This window comes from Molothrus ater, chromosome 16, assembly GCF_012460135.2.
Source record: "Molothrus ater isolate BHLD 08-10-18 breed brown headed cowbird chromosome 16, BPBGC_Mater_1.1, whole genome shotgun sequence".
NCBI classification, from domain to species: domain Eukaryota; kingdom Metazoa; phylum Chordata; class Aves; order Passeriformes; family Icteridae; genus Molothrus; species Molothrus ater.
This window is the reverse complement of record NC_050493.2, coordinates 11,330,126-11,348,160: the sequence shown is the minus strand read 5'-3', so window position 1 is coordinate 11,348,160 and position 18,035 is coordinate 11,330,126. Positions and strand designations below refer to the sequence as shown.

General features: G+C 45.5%; 1 protein-coding gene across 1 annotated transcript; it reads right to left on the bottom strand.

Annotated features, from left to right (window-relative positions):
- Positions 1-745: 745 nt before the first annotated feature.
- TMEM114 (transmembrane protein 114) lies at positions 746-15,890 on the bottom strand. The gene is made up of 4 exons (XM_036392529.2): positions 15,678-15,890; positions 14,374-14,454; positions 5,525-5,662; positions 746-2,924 (listed from the first exon to the last, which is right to left on the bottom strand). Exons 1-4 carry the CDS (start codon positions 15,859-15,861, stop codon positions 2,692-2,694), a joined length of 636 nt encoding a protein of 211 aa, XP_036248422.1. The 5' UTR covers positions 15,862-15,890; the 3' UTR covers positions 746-2,691.
- Positions 15,891-18,035: the final 2,145 nt, after the last annotated feature.

The following is an 18,035-nucleotide window of genomic DNA, read 5'->3' as shown; positions in this document are numbered from 1 at the left end:
TGTTTCACATTCAAGGATTCTTCTGACCTCCCCTGTCATTCTCTGCCACCCCTCAAGAAGTGAAAGGAGTGCCTGGTGCAGGGCAGGAGCTGTGGGCACTCTGACAGTGCTGCTCTACTCTGCACATCTGCTTTTCTTCACTTTTGATGTGGCAAATTACCAATGAGTTTGCAATTCACCACAGAGCAATGGGAGCAGCCTCTGTCCTCATCTCAGTAAAGTATTTTGAGGAAAACACAGCAAAGGACATGGTATTAAATAAACATTCATTTCAGTAAGAGGAAGAAGCTGATAAGGTCATTTCTTTCAAATTACATAAAATCCTTTCTAGAATGTTTCCTCTTCCCAGTATAATTTTTCAGAATGTTCAGTGCTAATTTGACTATTCCAATCCATCTTTTCTTCTTTGTATTCAGAAGGAATTTCAGAGAAATTCAGGGGTTATGCAAACATTCAGGAGCAGAAGATACTCTTTATTAGCATTGTGCCAGATATTGCAGGAAGCCAGAATGAGAAATTTAGGAGAGCCATGGAAATGAGAATTGCTCTAATTGAATAAGAGATTCATTGGCTTGCTAATTAGATTTGATCACTTGAGTTTTTTATATTGTAGCTGTGTAAATGTCTTTTAAATACCTACCACATCTGACACAGGAACTTCAAAAGCATTATAAAAACAGTAGAATAAATCTGCAGAAAATGGTAAAGAAAAATAAATATCTTAGTTCTTTCATGTCTCAGCAAATAATTCCCACTCTGAGATGTCATTTTATTTAATTTTACAACACTCAAAACCACTTTAAAATAACATCTGTAATAAATATTCAAAAAATAACTCAGATGATATTTTACTGTTACAGCTTGCAGTAATGTCTGAGTAACATCATACAAATTGCATTATAAATAGTTTCACCAGCACCAAAACAGAGAATTACATTTTACATAATTCACTTAAGCACATGGAATTTTGACTACAAAGGATTTTTTTTTTCTTACACTTCTTATAGAGCTGATTTGGTATGCTTTACCTTGTAAAATGACTCAATTACATGGTTCCAACATAAGGCAACATGGAAAATACCTGAAACCAATGTGGGAGCAGCTAAGAATTACAAAATTGTACTAGTTAGTCACAGAATTTCTACTGCTCAGTCTATTGAGGATTTTGAGCCTTATTTAATTCTGATAACAAGCAAGAGCTGACAAGTAAGGTCTTAGCCCAGGATTCAGAAATTCTGGTTTTGTGTGACCTTGGACAAGTTTCTCCATTCACAACATGGCATTAAAATGCTCCCTTCTATCTCCAAAGTCTGTCAGCTCTCAGGAGCTCCTTGCCACTATTTTTTCATAAAACAATTGGTACTTTGGGACTAAGATTAGAGCTGAGCTTGGTCAGAGTGAATGTGCAATCTTTTAACACAGGACACACTGATAAAATTGTTCTGGTGTTTAACAGAGGTAGGTGAATGATGCCCTTTGTGCTGCTGGAGAATGTACAAGGGACTTGCCCAGTGACAGAGGGTGCCTGACAGCTCCTGAGTCACAGTCCTGAGCTGCAGAGTGCTGAGGGCCTCCAGAAATGCATGATCCAACAGAAATGTAGTGGAGCTGTTATCACATTCAAGCCTCTATTCAGCACAGTAGTCAGGGGGAAATTCCTTCAGTAACTTCAGTGGGCACTGAAGAGGAAAAACTGGATTGCTTGGCACCCAAAATGGAATTCATGTGTCCTGCATGTTCAGTTTACTCAGCAGTTTGAGCACAAGATAAACATTCTAGCACAAACAAACTTCATGAAAAAGAAGCATCATCAAAACTGCAAAGTAAAAACTGAAAAGTACATCAGATACATCTCCTGCACTGCAGAGCTGAAAAGGCAGCTAGTAATAAGCTGAAGGAGAGAAGTATGTAGGCTGAGCATGGAGAGACTGGGGCTGTCCCCAGCAGTTAGAACATCTGGAAAACAGCTGGATCTTTCTCTTGCAGTGCACTCACCACTGCACTGCCCTGGAGAACTTCAGCATCACAGCCACTACAATCTGCCTGATTGCAGGATCCTGGAATGGTTTGGGCTGGAAAGGAGGTGAAATGTCAGTTCCAACCACCAGGCCCCTGCCCAAACTCCCTCCCCAGCTCTCCTGGAGCCCCTTTAGGTGTTGGGAGAGGCTTTAAGGTCTCCCCAGAGCCTTTTCTTCTCCAGGCTGAACAGCCCCAGCTCTCTGAGATCTCCAGAGCAGAGGGGCTGAGTCCTCTCAGAATCTCCATGGCCTCCTCTGCACTCACTCCAACAAGTCCATGTCCTTCTAAGAGCTCTCAGGAGAAACCAAAATCTGGCCTGCAAGGTCACTTTGCTGAGACAGCAGAAAAGAGAAAAGCAAGCAAGGTATCTGCCTTGTTCTAAGCAACAAATGGAGATGTCTGATGAGCTGCCAGCTGAAATTATTCTGGAAATACAAACACTGCAATGCATTCTCTTCTAAGGACACAAGAGTTTCCTAATTGACAACACCTGGAATGTTTTACTGATTTACCAGAGTCTTTGTGTTTTACAGCCACCCGTGAGGAAAAAGGCTCACAGCAGCTGACAAGACCCTCAGCCCTGCACTCTTATTGCCCCTGGTGAGCAGCTGGACCAAGTAACCTGAGTCATCAGGCTCTGCAGGGCTCTGTGGCTGCAAAGGCACCTGTTGCTCACAGAGCCTGCTCACGCTGCCGTTTCAGAGCCACCACTCTTGCTGCCAGCAGGAACACGGCCCCAGTGAGCACTTCTGCCACAAAGGAGATCCAGACCAGTGCCAGGGACCAGCCAAACCTGATGTCGATTTCCACCAGGAGATCCTTGCTCCTCAGCAGGCAAACAGCTTCTTGGAAGGCAGCAGCTGAATATGCAATATAGACACTGATCCCTGTCAGGGTAACGAGAGCTGAAAAGAGAAACATGTTCAGCTACTTAGCAGCCAGTGAAGAAATTAAAAACAATCATTTGGATGTGTCCTAGGGCCTCTTTGCCACTCCTTCCTATTCTAGCCAGGCCAGATTTACAGGTTATCTTTGAAATCTAGCTGAGGTTGGTTTCTTGGGCAATGAGGGTGAGAGGGAAGTAAAGGCAGGATTATCTGTGTCCACTGAGTAATATGTGTTCTCACTGTTAAAGATTGAACCACAACATCTGGCAGCAACCCTCCCTCAATAAACATGTGTTTTATAGATATCTAATACATGTGCAGCTCTGTTTTCAGAACTGGATTGTGATGTGGCCTGATTCCTCACTGCTGAGCACCATGGACAGTTGTCTCCCTGTGTGCAAGAAAGCCCACAGAGACCCAGATTCTTGCATTTCAGGTCACTGAATTGAGGCTGTTCCCTGACTATTGTCAGTTTTGAGTGTTTAATGTAAATTTGTTGGTTTTCACTATCACCTCTCACCAAGTGTTGTGCTGCCATGACTTCCATCACTGCCAAACACCTGAGTCAAAAACATCTCTGGGACAGACCAAAAATGAATCAATAAGGGCACTCAAACAAGGAGCCAGGTGTTTTCAGAATGAAAAGACTGTTCAAAAGATGGCAAATGTAGGGAATGGCACATCTGGAACAGGTACACACTGCATCCTGAGCCTGGCATCCCTGTCAGTCAAAGGACAGGTTCTGATGGAAATGACCCTTTAGTGGGTCAGCAGCAGAGAAGATGCAGTAAAAAGGCCCTGGATAAAAGGACTGCAGCCCAGGGAAAGTAAATACTGGAACACTTTCAGGACAAAATAGTGGATTTGATTCTGAGAGAGAAAATTTTGGTGTAGCTTCCTGTTAAATTACAGTAAGTCCTGATGAGCTGCCTTTCTGCCAGAAATAAATGTTTGATTAGAGGCAAGCCAAGACAGAAAGAAGAGTGTTGGGTTATCCATCAGTCCAAATTCACACTCATATTCCTGATTTTAACCATCATCTGATACCTGTACCTTATTCTAGTCCTCTGCAAGGAGGGGGGGAAATTGCTTCATACCTTTTGTCAGCAGAAATGGAAAAGACTGATTTGTTGAGATTTTCAACAAGGTGCATTGAATTCTGTGCAAATTCTCTTGGGGAAAAAAAAAAGAAAAAAAAAAGGGAAACTCTAGGATGTCCTGACATGTGGAGCATATCAGTTCTGAGGGTCTAAAAAACCCCACATTTTTGGAATGGCATCTCCAAACAGCTCTTTATGCTAAAACAGAACTACCTAACTAATACTCAACTTTGTGAATTTGAGTGTCCTACAAAATTGTTCTGTTTTGTAGGACACAGATTCACAAAGGTGAATTTTGTGTCCAGCCAGAGCAGGATGTGGGGCTGGTCTCAGCCAAAGGCCACCCCAGAGTCTGTTCATGTTCTCCTGGGACACTGCACCAGATTCTCCTCCTCAGGCACCCCTCTCCTGGCACTGCCTCTGTGTTTCCCTTCCCTCTTTGCAGCCCCAAACAGCTCAGAAAGGCCCCTGCTCCACTCCCCAGTGGGATAATCATGCTTGTCACTTCACAGCCTTTCATCTTTCCCTGAATATCTGGAGCAGTTTTCCACCAGCCTTTTCAGTGAATACAGCTTTCTGCTGATCTGAAATTAGAACTTGCTCTTCTTTTTAGGAGACAATCATAATGGGGCAGGGTTGGTCTGTGTTAGAGCATTTCAGACTGAAAAGCTCAGTCAAGGCTTTGAGACAGCAGCATTTGCTTCCAGCAATCTCTTAGCATTTTCTTCTTAAAAATAGGACTGTATGAGCAGTTGATGAGAGCCAATTCTGAGGATCTCCTTTTCTGTTGGGAAAAATTTCTGGTTTAAGTTACATTGTGAGACAGCACTGAAAATCTGTTTGGAACAGAAGATGCAGATTTAAACACAGTTTTCCTACTTTGACAGAACATTTTTAGGTTTTTTAATTCATAAATTACTTTCTAAACACAGTGGGTTTGGATACAGCAGCAAAGAAAAAATGAAAAGAAGTGTAAAAGCTTCAAATGGAAATGTTACACTCCAACTAAAAAACCTTTTGGGGGTTTCCTTTTGTGACCTACAGTTTGGGGACACCAGTCTATACCAAAACTAGCAGTGAGGCTAAGCCAGGAATGCCTAAAAAGTGCCTTTTCAGGAACTCAATGCAAATGCCTTCTTAAAAACATCAGTTTTCTTAACAGCTGAAAAATCTGTGCAACCCTAAGATTTAGTAATTCCACAGTCTCTTTTCCATCACCCCATTAGCCTGCCTGCAAAGGATTTGTGCCCCATGCTGAGAAGTTATTGAATCTTTAGTGTTAATGGGCACAGCACACATGGATTGCTCAAAGGGTGACTCACTCCCCAAGGAGGGATATTTGCCTTTCCTCTGTAGCTCCATTCCAGAGCCAGGACCCCAGCAGACACCAGGGGAATGAACACCAGCATTATTCTGAAAGCAAATTCTTGCTTTCATTCCCTGGGATACAAAGTGATGTTTCCCAGATACAACCCTCTTGTTATCTTAAAGAGTTAGGCCAGGAGTTTGATTTAGTACCTCCAAAAAGGAAAAGCAGTCCAGTCATTAGGAGCAGCAGGTAGGCCCTGGCAAGAATACTGATGAATCCAGTCATTCCTCCAAAAATCATCAGTATCAGGCTGAGGGGCATCAGGATGACAAATGTTCCATGCATGTCTGGAGAAAAATGAAGAATGTTAATATTGTAATATTTTATTATGGTGTCAGTGCATGTACCAATAATTATTAAGTGCAGAGCCCCTGATCAGGATCAAAGCCTCGTTCTGTACTGCACAAACCAGAAATTGGACAAGCCCTTGGGTTTTCAGTGTAAATCAGCAGGACAAACATATGGTATGGAGGAAAAGGTGACAGGCAGAACAAACCCTCACAGGGTCACAGCCTGTGCTTCAAGCAGAGACCACAGATACAGAGGATATGTCTACACAGATACACAGGAGCAATCAAACTGTCCCCAGCCCTTGAGCCAGCTGATATCAGGTGATGCATCCCAGGTAGGCTCTGGCAACCCTAATGAAAAGCAGGCCTGTTATGTGAAAAACACTGTTCTGTGTGGGAGGTGAGATCCAGCCATGCTTTCATTAAAGGTTTCTCTCCTTTAAGTCACATGTCCTCTGCTGCACTGATGTAGAAAATTGTTGACCTTTTCCTTTGTTGCAGCTGACCATCAACTAGAGGGAAATTTTCCAATTTTCCCATCCAGCTCTGATTCTGTCTGTCAGTTTTCTACAGCAGCTTCACTAAGTGCATTAACCTATCCTGCTTGCTTCCTCCCATGCTAAATGTTTTACATTAGTCTTTCTTGATCCCTATAACATTTTAATAGCTGTGTAAACAGAAGGTTGCTATGTGTTTTTTCATATCACCCTGTTTTTTTTCCATCATAAACCATTACTGTGTCGTTGTTCCCTCTGATGTAATCTATCCACAGCATTCAACCCAACCTTATTTTAGAATAATAACCCAAAAAAAAGTAATTCCAGTATCATTTGTTGGTAAAGTGCAGAGCATCTGAGAGTAAAGTGCAGAGTATCTGAGAAAAGAAAATGTAAAATCCATATTCTGATGAGGTCTAGGCTTCATTGTCTCATTTAATTTTACAGGGGAACAATACACCATTAGCTTAGGAAAAGGAATCACCTAAGAGCTCACAGTTGGTGTGTGATCAAATGATCAATTTTTTCAAGTCACTGTGACTGCCCATGGAATTGGAGCTGCTGCATCTGCCACTGGCTAAGGATCCAGCTCATCTTCTGCAGCAGCATTACAAAGATCAGACACAATTGTGTGCATGTCTCTGTTCGGTTCCAGAAGCCTGGAAGGTTAGGAAGGGTCTGCATGGCATCAAGGCAGACACTGCTGATGTTTGTACTTGAGTAGCATGTGCTTTCCAGACATTGTTTTGTGTAGCACTGAATATGCTAACAAAAAAACCAAAAAAAATGGCAAATGACAAAGTTTTTGGAGGTAACTTTTTTTGGGTTTTTTTTTTTTTTTCTGCTTCTGGTACTATATTTTCATATTCAGTGCCACATATGCTGACATCAGGACCAGCTGATGCTCAGAAACCATGGATTCAACATTCTGCAGTGAAGAGAGCATTTTCCCTCTGATTCTAAAGCTGAGGACACTCCCTGGGCCTTCCTTCAGCAAAACCAGCCATGGCTGCTGTTCCTGGCCAACAAACATCTAAAACAATTCTCAGTGCTAACAGCCAGATCAATCTTCAGCTCACTGAGAACAAAGCAATGTCAAAACTGCCTGCAAATCTTAGCTGGACTCCAAGATGAGAAATAGCCATGGAACTCAGCTCAGGAGTTTCATGTGGTCAGAGATGGTTGGGGATGTGATGAGACACGGTGTGACAGAGCAGAGACTGGGCACCCAAATCAGTTCTCCTATTCCAGAGAGGCAGCAGCAACAGGAGGCTGCTCTTCAGCCACATCTGAGCTTGCTGAGGGTTATTTGGTCTCATTTTTGATTATTCCCCACCATTCTGACATCCATGTGTCATCTTAGCTTTGGTCTTGCAGCAAAAGGAGAAAAAGCATTTGGAGGATGCAATTAGCATTTGGGAAGTATGAGTGTAAGAATGGTGCAAGCCTGTTCTCAGAGCTGGCCTTGCTGAGAGAGAACAAACATAGCCAAGCTCGTGGCTGGCTCTCTGCCCTGTGATTTCCTCAGCAGTCCAAGTCCCTGCTAACCAACTCCACCTCAGGACAGCAGCACTGATTTGCCATTTCTTTGACTTCTCTTGTCAATGGTGTGGCTTCAGCTGCTGCAAGCTGAGCCAGGACACGTGGGTGAGGAAAACACACTCTGAATGGAACTTTGTGAAGGAAAGGGAGAGGAAAACTGTACCAGAGCATCCTTGGGAGTTTCCTAGATTACATTAATCATCTGTGACAGTGGCAATATCAGAATAATTCTGATTTTTGTGCCCTTTTCAATGAAAATATAGGGTTTAGGGATAGCTCAGCTGAAACCCACAAACCTCACTGTGACAGAGCCTTACTTTTCCTACCCACAGCTGGAATCACACTCCTCAATCACTGGCAGCTTTTTAGAAATCAAATATTTAGTGAATTCTATTTGGTTAAATAGTACTTTTATAATCTCCAGTGTTCTAGTTCAATATCTAATACTCATTTGTACTATGAAATCTGAAACTGCCTTGGAAACTTATTCTAAAATGCTGCCATGGAAACCACTCAGGAATCTGAATTCATGCCATCTGGCATATAATATTATGCCATTATATTCCTTGATTAGAGGAACAGAATTAGTTTATAGAAGAAAATGACTTAAAATATCTTTACTGTGTTTCTGTCTTCAATAATCATCTGTGAAAGAAGTTAAAACATTCATTTTGCAGTCATTTTAGTGCTTTTCCAGTTTCTGTTGAAATACACATTTATGCATTATGTATTAAATGTATAAGTGTCTTCATATTGATGAAATTGCTCTAGTATTGGAAAAAAAAAACCACCCTAAGCATTTTGCACAAGAGAGGCATGTGCACTTTCCTGTAAAACAGAATTCAGTTTCCTACATCTATTTCTCAACACCTGAGCCCCCTGTTAGCCCAACATGAAAGATACAATGGTTTAATCTTGGAAATACTGAAACAAACTCATAAACTTTTAAAAAACACTCTCTTTTTTTGAAGCAAAAAGAATCAAATTGCTTAATCATGGTTACTGAAGTCTTACATTAGCCAGCCAATGCTCTTTTACTAGAGCTCTGGCCAAATATCTGTAAGAAGGACATCTGCAGTGTGAGTCCAGAACTGAGAATTTGGCAGGCATCTCTAAATTACCACCCAACACAGTTGTTGAGGAGTTGTTTGTGAGAGAAATCTGTGGAATGAAATAGAAACACTGAGGGTCAGAAGTAACCAAGTGCAAGCCCAGCAGTTTTGTTAATCATCTCCTGTTAACATCCTGCAGCTTAATTGCTTCAAACTAACTTTGGATTTGTTTGTACAGCTTATAATAGCAAATAGTGCCTAGAAATCTGTAATATCACCTCATCAGAAATACTCCAAATGGCAGTGGCTCAGAAGAGCTTAATTAAGGGCCTGTTTGTGTTACCCAGCAGTAACTAAAGAGCCAGTTAGGAAGACAAAAGCCTCCAGATGAAACAGACTCATGGCAGTTGCTAAAAACAACGGGGCTGCTCCAGTAAGGCCTGGCAAAGCCAGGAAGGAAAAGTGCACAGAGAAAGTCTGACCTGCTTGCTAGGAAAAAAGCAAGGAAAGAACTTAGGAAACCAATGAACAACTGAAAGAGCTTGTCTATGGCTAAATGTGAGTCTTCTTGGCTTGGGCCACAGGGCAGGAAGGCTGGATTCCCTCCTGTTCAACAGAGAAAAGGTGATGGAGGAGGATTGCTCACAGAGCTAGGGGTCTCCAGGATGATTAGCCAGGCTCTGATCTGTGTGTTACATGTTTTGGCTTCTTGCTTTTCTCAAAAAATCTCTGAGCTGAACGGGAAGACCAATTGCAGGCAGCAGAAATAAAATGCTGCTAGAGCTGGAGCAGGTGGCACTGACAAAAAGTGCAGTAGCAGGAATGGGCAGAATGATGGATGTGAGCAATGCACCATGGCTCACATTCTGCTGCTGGGCTACCAGTGAATCTGAAAATGAGAATATTCATCAGAATTTGTCACTGGTTAGGCCTCAGCTGCAGTTATCTCAGATTTCTGTATATATTTACTGTGATATCTGCAGTAAGCAGATGTCCTCTGGCCCCTCTCTGAAGGAACAGTGCACTGTTGCTCAGAAACAGGTACACACCTACCAGGCCAATAAAGCCAGAATTTCTGTGTGCATCATCTGGGTCTCATTTCACTTGGCCTCTGAAATGGCTCCTGCTACAGCCCCAGCTGTTTCCTTCTGGTAGCTTAAAACCAAAAGAAAATTTGCAAAGAACTGTAAATCCCTCAGGAAAAAAAGTCACAGTGGCCAAAGAAAAGAGCATTCTTTCCAGCATTATAAACTGCAACTCAGTAAATATGGAGCAGGGTAAAGTGTGAAAGCAGCTGGTGCATGACTGTTACAGGGTCCACATGCTGTGAGGAAATCCAGACAAGTTTATCTCTGCTATTAAACCCATTTTGTTGAGAAAGAAACCAAGGCAGCGGTTACATTAAAACAACTGAGGTATCAGAGCTGCCTCTGCTGCAAAGATCATTTCCCTGCAGGAAGCACGAACCTGAGTGCAGCCTGATGGTTCCAGTTACATTCGTGTCTCAAACAGAAAAAATAAAAATTCTCTGGGGAAAATACTTTAGGCAGTTGTGCATGGGCAGCTGCACGCTCCTGTCTTGATTTTAGAACAGGAAAAACAATATGGGTGGAAACCACATTCATTAAATACTCATTTCTGGATGGGTCAGGAATAGAGGAGAGCACTAAAAATGGACCTGTAAAAGGAAATCAATCACTGGCCATGTTGTTCAAATCTCTGACAAAAAATCAGGATTGCCAGAGGCTTAATCTTACCTTGTAGGTACCTAATGCAGATGGTTTGTGTGTCACACACAGACAGTAAGAAAGAACAGCTGTTCCTCTCACATTATTTTTTATAACTTCAGCCCCAGCTCTGCAGGGCTGGTGGGACCCTGCAGCAGCTCAAGTGCAAAGCTGAGATTCAAGAGAAATTGTCTGGTTTTGAATAGAAATATTTACAATATTTTTCATTTTGCAAGAATTACACTGGTGCTGCCTTCAGCTAAATCTGTACTGGCATTTATTTATTATTAACAACATAGGCTTTGGTAAATGGAAAATATTTATATGACAAAAATGTCTAAGAGCAACTTTTCACCAATGCAACAACTTGAGGTTTCTTGCTTGGGTTTTTCTTTTCTTTTAAGAAATTATTTTTGAAAGTTCAAACTCTTGGGGAAAAGGTTTCAGCTGATTAAGCACTGCCATTCCTTCTATTCTATGTGTGATCCTCAATATCTAGATCTGATTTTGGATGTTACATTTCTGCTACTGGAAAATGGCAAAGCTGCTCAGAGCTCGATGGAGCTGCCGTTGAAGTCAGTGGCATCCTTATTTTGTCATTTAGAGAGAGATAGATTCAGCTCACCATGAAAAATGTTGCTCTTGCTGCTTGTCTGCCATGGCTGGCACAGGAGAACACATGGCAAGGCAAAATAACAGAGGTGTCTTTGCTGACAAATTTAAATTCTAAGGGGAATTTTCAGAGGGCTATCTTTAATCCTAGTAGTCATCAAGACACTCTGATAACTGTCTAAATTACAAAAAATCATAGTTTCATCTTATTCCTGTTTGGGCCAGAGGAAAACTTACATCTCCAGTGAAAATAATTTTATTAATGCAGAACTTTCAGAAAAGTTAGTGGTAGGGAGCTGAGTGGTATTTTTCTTTAGACAGTGGCTGATTTTTTAAACAAATAACCAGGTCATAGTGTAATCTGTAATAGGGAAATATTTATCCTTTGTGGGTTTGAGGGGAGGGAGGGTATACACTGCATGTTCAGCTGGGGGGAGTGGTAAGAGAAGAAAGGGAAGGCTAATGAAGAGGAGAGAGTGTTTGTGCCCAATCCTTTAGAGGAGCAGCTCAAGAGCACTCCTGTGATGTGAAAATACACCACAGTCCCAGGCTCAGCAAGCCCTAGGTTGATTGCCTGGGAAATATTGCTGCTAGCACAGGGTTTTAACTCGTGCACCCAATTATTTTAATTTGCCAGGAGCTCAATTTGAAGTACACAATAAGCCTAAAAGGAATCTGCTGGGATGAATAGGAGAGATATTGGAAATGTGGAGGAAGGGTCCACGGAGGCTTTTCACTCTCTAATGAAGGGTTTGTCTTCTGGCAGTGGCCACCACTTCTGTTTCCACTTAGGCCCAGCTCTCTGCACTCACATACAGACTTTCTCCAGCCTCTTTGCACTTGTGTCTGGTTCATTCATGCCAGGAAGTGCATTCAGACTCTGGAGAATGAGAGATGTGACCAATGTGTGACTTGAGTGCCTACTTTAGGAGACAGTCCTTTAAAGTCTTTTTAGGAATAATCAGAAAGAAACAGGTTTGATGCTGCCAGAGCACATGAAATTCAGTGCCAATCAAACACTGAGAAATATGAGTGTACAGCTAGATGGAATGAGATTAATCCCATGTGACTGTGCCTCACAGACACCTTCACAGGCACACAGAGAGAAAAATGTCCTTTTTGTGAACCAATTAAAGCTGTGCAGTTAGCTTGTTTGCCACATATTAGAGCTGATGAAGAAACTGCTGTAACTACACTGCAATCCATGATCACAGAATTTCCCTCCAAAATTCTTGTCAAAATGTGTTGTAGATGAAGATGGTTTGCCATGATCTGCCTAAATATGATTCAGTGGCTGCAGTCAGAAACATTTAAGAGAGAAGAGTAAAGCTGATGTAGAAGGTACTATCTCAGGCCCTGATGAATCTAGATGTCACTTAGAAAGATCTGTATTTCCTAGGAGAAAGAAGAACTGACATGATACTTTCTATGTTCAGCTGCTACTGCTGAGGATCTGTGGCCTCACCACACTGAAACTGCATTGAAGCTGAGCAAAAAAAAAATCAAAAAGTTATCTCAGTAGGGCATTCCAATCAAACCTAGCAGGTTCTTTCAATTGAAGTATCTTTGATTTCTTCTCTCACACTTTTAGGCAGACTATGCCTGTTTATAATAAAATATGCAAGTGTCTTTGCAGTCCAGAAGTGTTTTTCCAGGAGCATAAAAATAGTACTTGATGTGAAAGTGAGAGAAAAAAATTCTCCAAGGCCCCAAAGAGTCTGCAAACATCATTATTAATACAATTTTTATTCATATCCACTATTTTCATACACTTCATGACTCACAAAGAGCCATCTTTTGTTTCCAAGCCAACATCATTTGTATAACCAAAAGAGCACTGCTTTTTGGGTTTGTTTTGCTATTTAACTGAAGAGCTGCAATCTCTCACCTGAGAAAAATAACCTTTTGCAAATGTGCACACAGCTTTTGAAAAGCAAATGGTTTCATCCCAAAATGTTGGGCCAACATAACAGGGGAGGTGCTGACACATAAAACATGATCAGGCAGGCTCAGTTAATGCTGACCCCTCAAAGGCTCAAGTGATCACCTCCACTGACTTCAGAATCATTGAGCAGCTACAGCCCTCTGCTTTGAGCATGGAAGATTAGAAAATTGGCCCTTCCTATTTGAAAGCACAGAGAGACATGCTGGGCTGTCAGTCCTGAGCCTGCTGATGTGTTTAAATGCTGGGCTGTAAGTCCTGAGCCTGCTGATGTGTTTAAATGCTGGGCTGTAAGTCCTGAGCCTGCTGATGTGTTTAAATACTGGGCTGTAAGTCCTGAGCCTGCTGATGTGTTTAAATACTGGTCTGTAAGTCCTGAGCCTGCTGATGTGTTTAAATGCTGGTCTGTCAGTCCTGAGCCTGCTGCTGTGTTTGTGTGGCTGCTTCAGGAGCTCACTGGGCTCTGACTCCTACTGGAGCTTCCCAGGACAGCTGTGACACAGCCCCAGCACCACCAGATGCTGCTCCAAGAAACTAAAGACCCTTGGAGCCCCTCTGGAGCCCAGGGAATGGCTGGTTTTGAGGACAAGAGTTCCATTTTAGGAAACAGGACAAATGCTTGTATTTGAGTCAGGGAGGAGAAGAGAGTAAATAAAAAAATTGTAAATAGCAAGCCCACACGCAAGGGTGTGTGAAGAAAAGATTGTGCCAAATATATGATGCAATGATGGTCAATCATCTTCTAGGAGATGCCTGTAAACATTTGAAAATGTTCAGTTTGGACTTTTTGAAAACATTCTGGCATTGATAAATGAATCTAAAGAAAAAGAGGAAAATATATTAGAAGCCTAATGTTTTTGAACACGATGATCTTCAAAGACTTTGAACACTGCTTTTGGTCATTGATTTATTTTCTTAAATTCTCCCATACTTAAGTCTTTTATCAATGCCAGAAATCCCACTGAAATGCTAGAAAAGTAGCTGTGTTAAAGATTAGTTTAAATGTGTTCTTAAGCATTTTCAGTGATCAGACTCCCTTGAGGTGATTGTGAACACTTTTTGCCTTTTATCTTTAGCAATTGTGTACCTTCCTGTGCCATTCCAGTCAGAGGTTTAGCTCCTGTGGAAGAAATTAGCTGAACTTGTCACCAAATGGATGGTTATTTCAACAGTAAACACACTTAAAGATCACAGACAGTGACAGATATTGTACAGAAGCAGAGTCAAAACACTTTCTCAGTGAATTCCCCCTCTGAATCAGAAATGAGTCCTTGTAAGTGGCCAGGGAGGGAGGGAAGGATGGATGGAAATGTAAAATAATATAAAAGCTACTCACACAAAAGCTGTCTGTGTGACTCGGTGATGTTCGCATTCTCGTGCCAGAAGGGGTTTATCAAAGGGTAACATTCACTCCTCACTAGGAGAAAAAGGGGGGAAATTACACTATTATATCAGTTTGCTATATATACATTTGGTCTTTTGAATGCACATATAATCATTATAATACTACTGCTTCTAAACCAGCCATTCCTAGGTAGGGAAGGAAATGAGAGGATTTTTAGCATGCAGCATCAGCTGCTCCCATGGGGTCTGACCACTGGAGTCAACAGGGAAACATCTGCTCATTGCAGCGGGGCTCAGAGCACAGCAAAGAGAGAATTCCTGCAACCTGCTCCTTCTCCCTGCTCCTCTGGAAACATCCTTTCTTGCCTATGGCAAACATTACTTACTCCTGGCTTTTTAGAGTGCAATCAAAGCCAAAAGTTAAATGCCTAGCAAATAAATTAACAACATGGGGAAAATCCTATATATTGATCTGTAGGATTATAATAATTCTGTAGGATGATACATAATAATACTTATATTTAAATTAATTGCATTGTTTATGTAAATAAACTAGATAGTGTTTATATTTTATTTGATATGTTATTATTTATAATTTTAATGGCTTTAACCCAGAACTTTCGCCCCTTAATTTCCTGAGCCAAATGAAAAGACATCTCCTTCCTTCTAAATAGTTAACGTTTATTAGATTATCTTGAATTAAAAGTTAATGTAAAATCAGGTTACAGTAGCAGAAAATTCGCTCTCCCCATGTCTCCTTGGGCAAGTGACACGGGAGGTACTGACAAGGCACTGCCCACGGGTCCGGGGCACGGCCGGGGAGCGCCCGTCCTTGAACCAGGGAGAGCCGGAGCTCCGCGGGCAGCGGGCACTGCCCCCGGGCCGGACACCGCATCCCTATCCTGTATCCTGCATCCTCATCCCGCCTCCCCATCCCGCCTCCCCATCCTGCATCCTGCATCCCCATCCTGCATCCCCATCCCACATCCCAATCCCCAGCCCGGATCCCCATCTCCATCCCACATCTCCATCCTTCATTCCCATCCCTGCATCCCCATCCCGCATCTCCATCCCACATCTCCATCCTTCATCCCCATCCCTGCATCCCCATCCCCGCATCCCCACAGCCGGACCCCCGTAGATGGACCCTGAACCAAGACCCCTGCAGCTGCCTCCCCGCAGCCTTATCCTCAGCCGGACCCCGCATCCCCGCACGCAGAACCCACAGCCGGACAGAGCCCGCATCCCCGCACGCCGAGCCCGCATGCGGAGCGCTGCGCTGCCCCGGGCACTCACCGCGGCAGGTCCGCCAGAGCCCCGAGTGCGAGCTGAGCGCGTCCGTGCCGTTCTGGGACGCCTCCAGCTTGGAGGCATCGATGATGTACCAGAAGTCGGTGGCGATGGCCACCACGAGGAAGATGAAGCTCGAAAGTCCCACCAGGGCCACGAAGAGGGAGAGCGCGCCCAAGTTAACCCTCATGGTGCCGCCGCCGCCGCCGCCGCGCCCCGCCCGGCCCCGCGGCCGCGCAGGTAGCGCGCCCCGAGCCCCGCCCCGGCTGCTCCGCGCCCCGCGGGCGGAACGGGCACCCCACGGGCGGAACGGGCACCCCACGGGAGGAACCCACATCCCACGGGAGGAACCCACATCCCACGGGAGGAACGGGCACCCCGCGGGAGGAACGGGCACCCCACGGGAGGAACGGGCACCCCACGGGAGGAACCCACATCCCACGGGAGGAACCCACACCCCACGGGCGGAACGGGCACCCCACAGGCAGAACGGGCACCCGCGGGAGGAACCCACACCCCACGGGAGGAACGGGCGCCCCACGGGAGGAACGGGCACCCCACGGGAGGAACCCACACCCCACGGGCGGAACGGGCACCCCACGGGCGGAACGGGCACCCCACGGGAGGAACGGGCACCCTGCAGGAGGAACACCCCACGGGAGGAACCCACACCCCGCGGGAGGAACGGGCACCCCGCGGGAGGAACGGGCACCCCACGGGAGGAACGGGCACCCCGCGGGAGGAACGGGCACCCCGCGGGCAGAACGGGCACCCGCGGGAGGAACGGGCACCCCACGGGAGGAACGGGCACCCCGCGGGAGGAACGGGCACCCCGCGGGCAGAACGGGCACCCCACGGGCGGAACGGGCACCCCACGGGAGGAACGGGCACCCCGCGGGAGGAACGGGCACCCACGGGCAGAACGGGCACCCCACGGGCGGAACGGGCACCCCACGGGAGGAACGGGCACCCCACGAGCGGAACGGGCACCCCACGGGAGGAACCCACACCCCACGGGCGGAACGGGCACCCCATGGGAGGAACGGGCACCCCGCGGGAGGAACGGGCACCCCGCGGGCAGAACGGGCACCCCACGGGCGGAACGGGCACCCTGCAGGAGGAACGGGCACCCCACGGGCGGAACGGGCACCCTGCAGGAGGAACGGGCACCCCGCGGGAGGAACGGGCACCCCACGGGAGGAACGGGCACCCCGCGGGAGGAACGGGCACCCCACGGGCGGAACGGGCACCCGCGGGAGGAACGGGCATCCCACGGGCGGAACGGGCACCCTGCAGGAGGAACGGGCACCCCACGGGCGGAACGGGCACCCCACTGGAGGAACGGGCACCCCGCGGGAGGAACGGGCACCCCGCGGGAGGAACGGGCACCCCGCGGAAGGAACGGGCACCCCGCGGCCGCCGCCAGCCCGGCCCGACCCACGGAGACCCCGCCGCCCCCCGGCCGCCAGCCCCGGCCCCGGGCGAGCCCCGCAGTGCAGAGCGAGGGGTCGGGCGTGCAGCGCTGCTCACGGAAAGGGACAGAGTGTCAAAACCACGGGCACGGGCATCCCCATGGCTCCGGCAGACTCGGGATGGGCTCACCTCGGAGGGGAGAAAGCTCCTGCATTCCAAACAGCAAATTCCCCTCTCTGCCTGTGAGGGGAGGAGGAAGCAGAGCCGAGGTTTGGGGAGCAGAAACAGAGTTTGTGTTCCTGCTTTCTGGCAACATTTCTGGTATATTTACAAGAGATTCCCTCTTGTTCTGTGCCTTCCAGCTGCCGTCCTCAAAGGGCCAGTTCTAACCTAATTTGAAACGAGGTCTGAGAGAAGGCAGTAGAGTGGCATTTACTACCTGGTGCAGTGATGTCTGTACCCTCCTCGGGATCATTTTCCTGTTAGAATGTCACCGATGGAGGGAAGGACACACGGTCCCTCTCCAGAAACTATAGTTACTGAGGCATTCATGTGTGAGCCCTAAAGCCACACTTCACCCAGCCTCCTGCTCCTCCTCAGCCCACTGAAATCTGTTGAGTAACAAAGTGTATTTCAGTAATAGAACCTTGTTTTCATACCCACAGAGGATTTACTCTGGTGTTTTACTGTGTCTCTTCACTGGCATAAAGATACTGTGCAGGTAGGGTCAATGGGGCATCTTGTTTTTTTCCTTGTAATTCACTTCAGGCCTTCCAGGGAATTGCTAACTAACTCTGAGTAATTAAAAAAGTCATTCTCATTTATTTTCTGGCATGGACACTGGGCAGAATGTGTGACATCATTACCCATCCATGGCAACAAGCTATCGTGAACTAGTAGGGCTTCAGCAGTAGGATGAGTTAAAAGGAACATTTTCCTTGAGAGAGAGTG

Excerpts from the sequence above, each read along its gene's own strand:
- TMEM114 (XM_036392529.2), bottom strand. The coding sequence starts at position 15,861 with ATGAGGGTTAACTTGGGCGCGCTCTCCCTCTTCGTGGCCCTGGTGGGA. Across the intron at positions 5,663-14,373 it reads GTCACACAGACAGCTTTTGT|ACATGCATGGAACATTTGTC; the intron begins GTGAGTAGCTTT and ends ATTTTTCTCCAG. Across the intron at positions 2,925-5,524 it reads ACTGCTTTTCCTTTTTGGAG|CTCTCGTTACCCTGACAGGG; the intron begins GTACTAAATCAA and ends TTCTCTTTTCAG.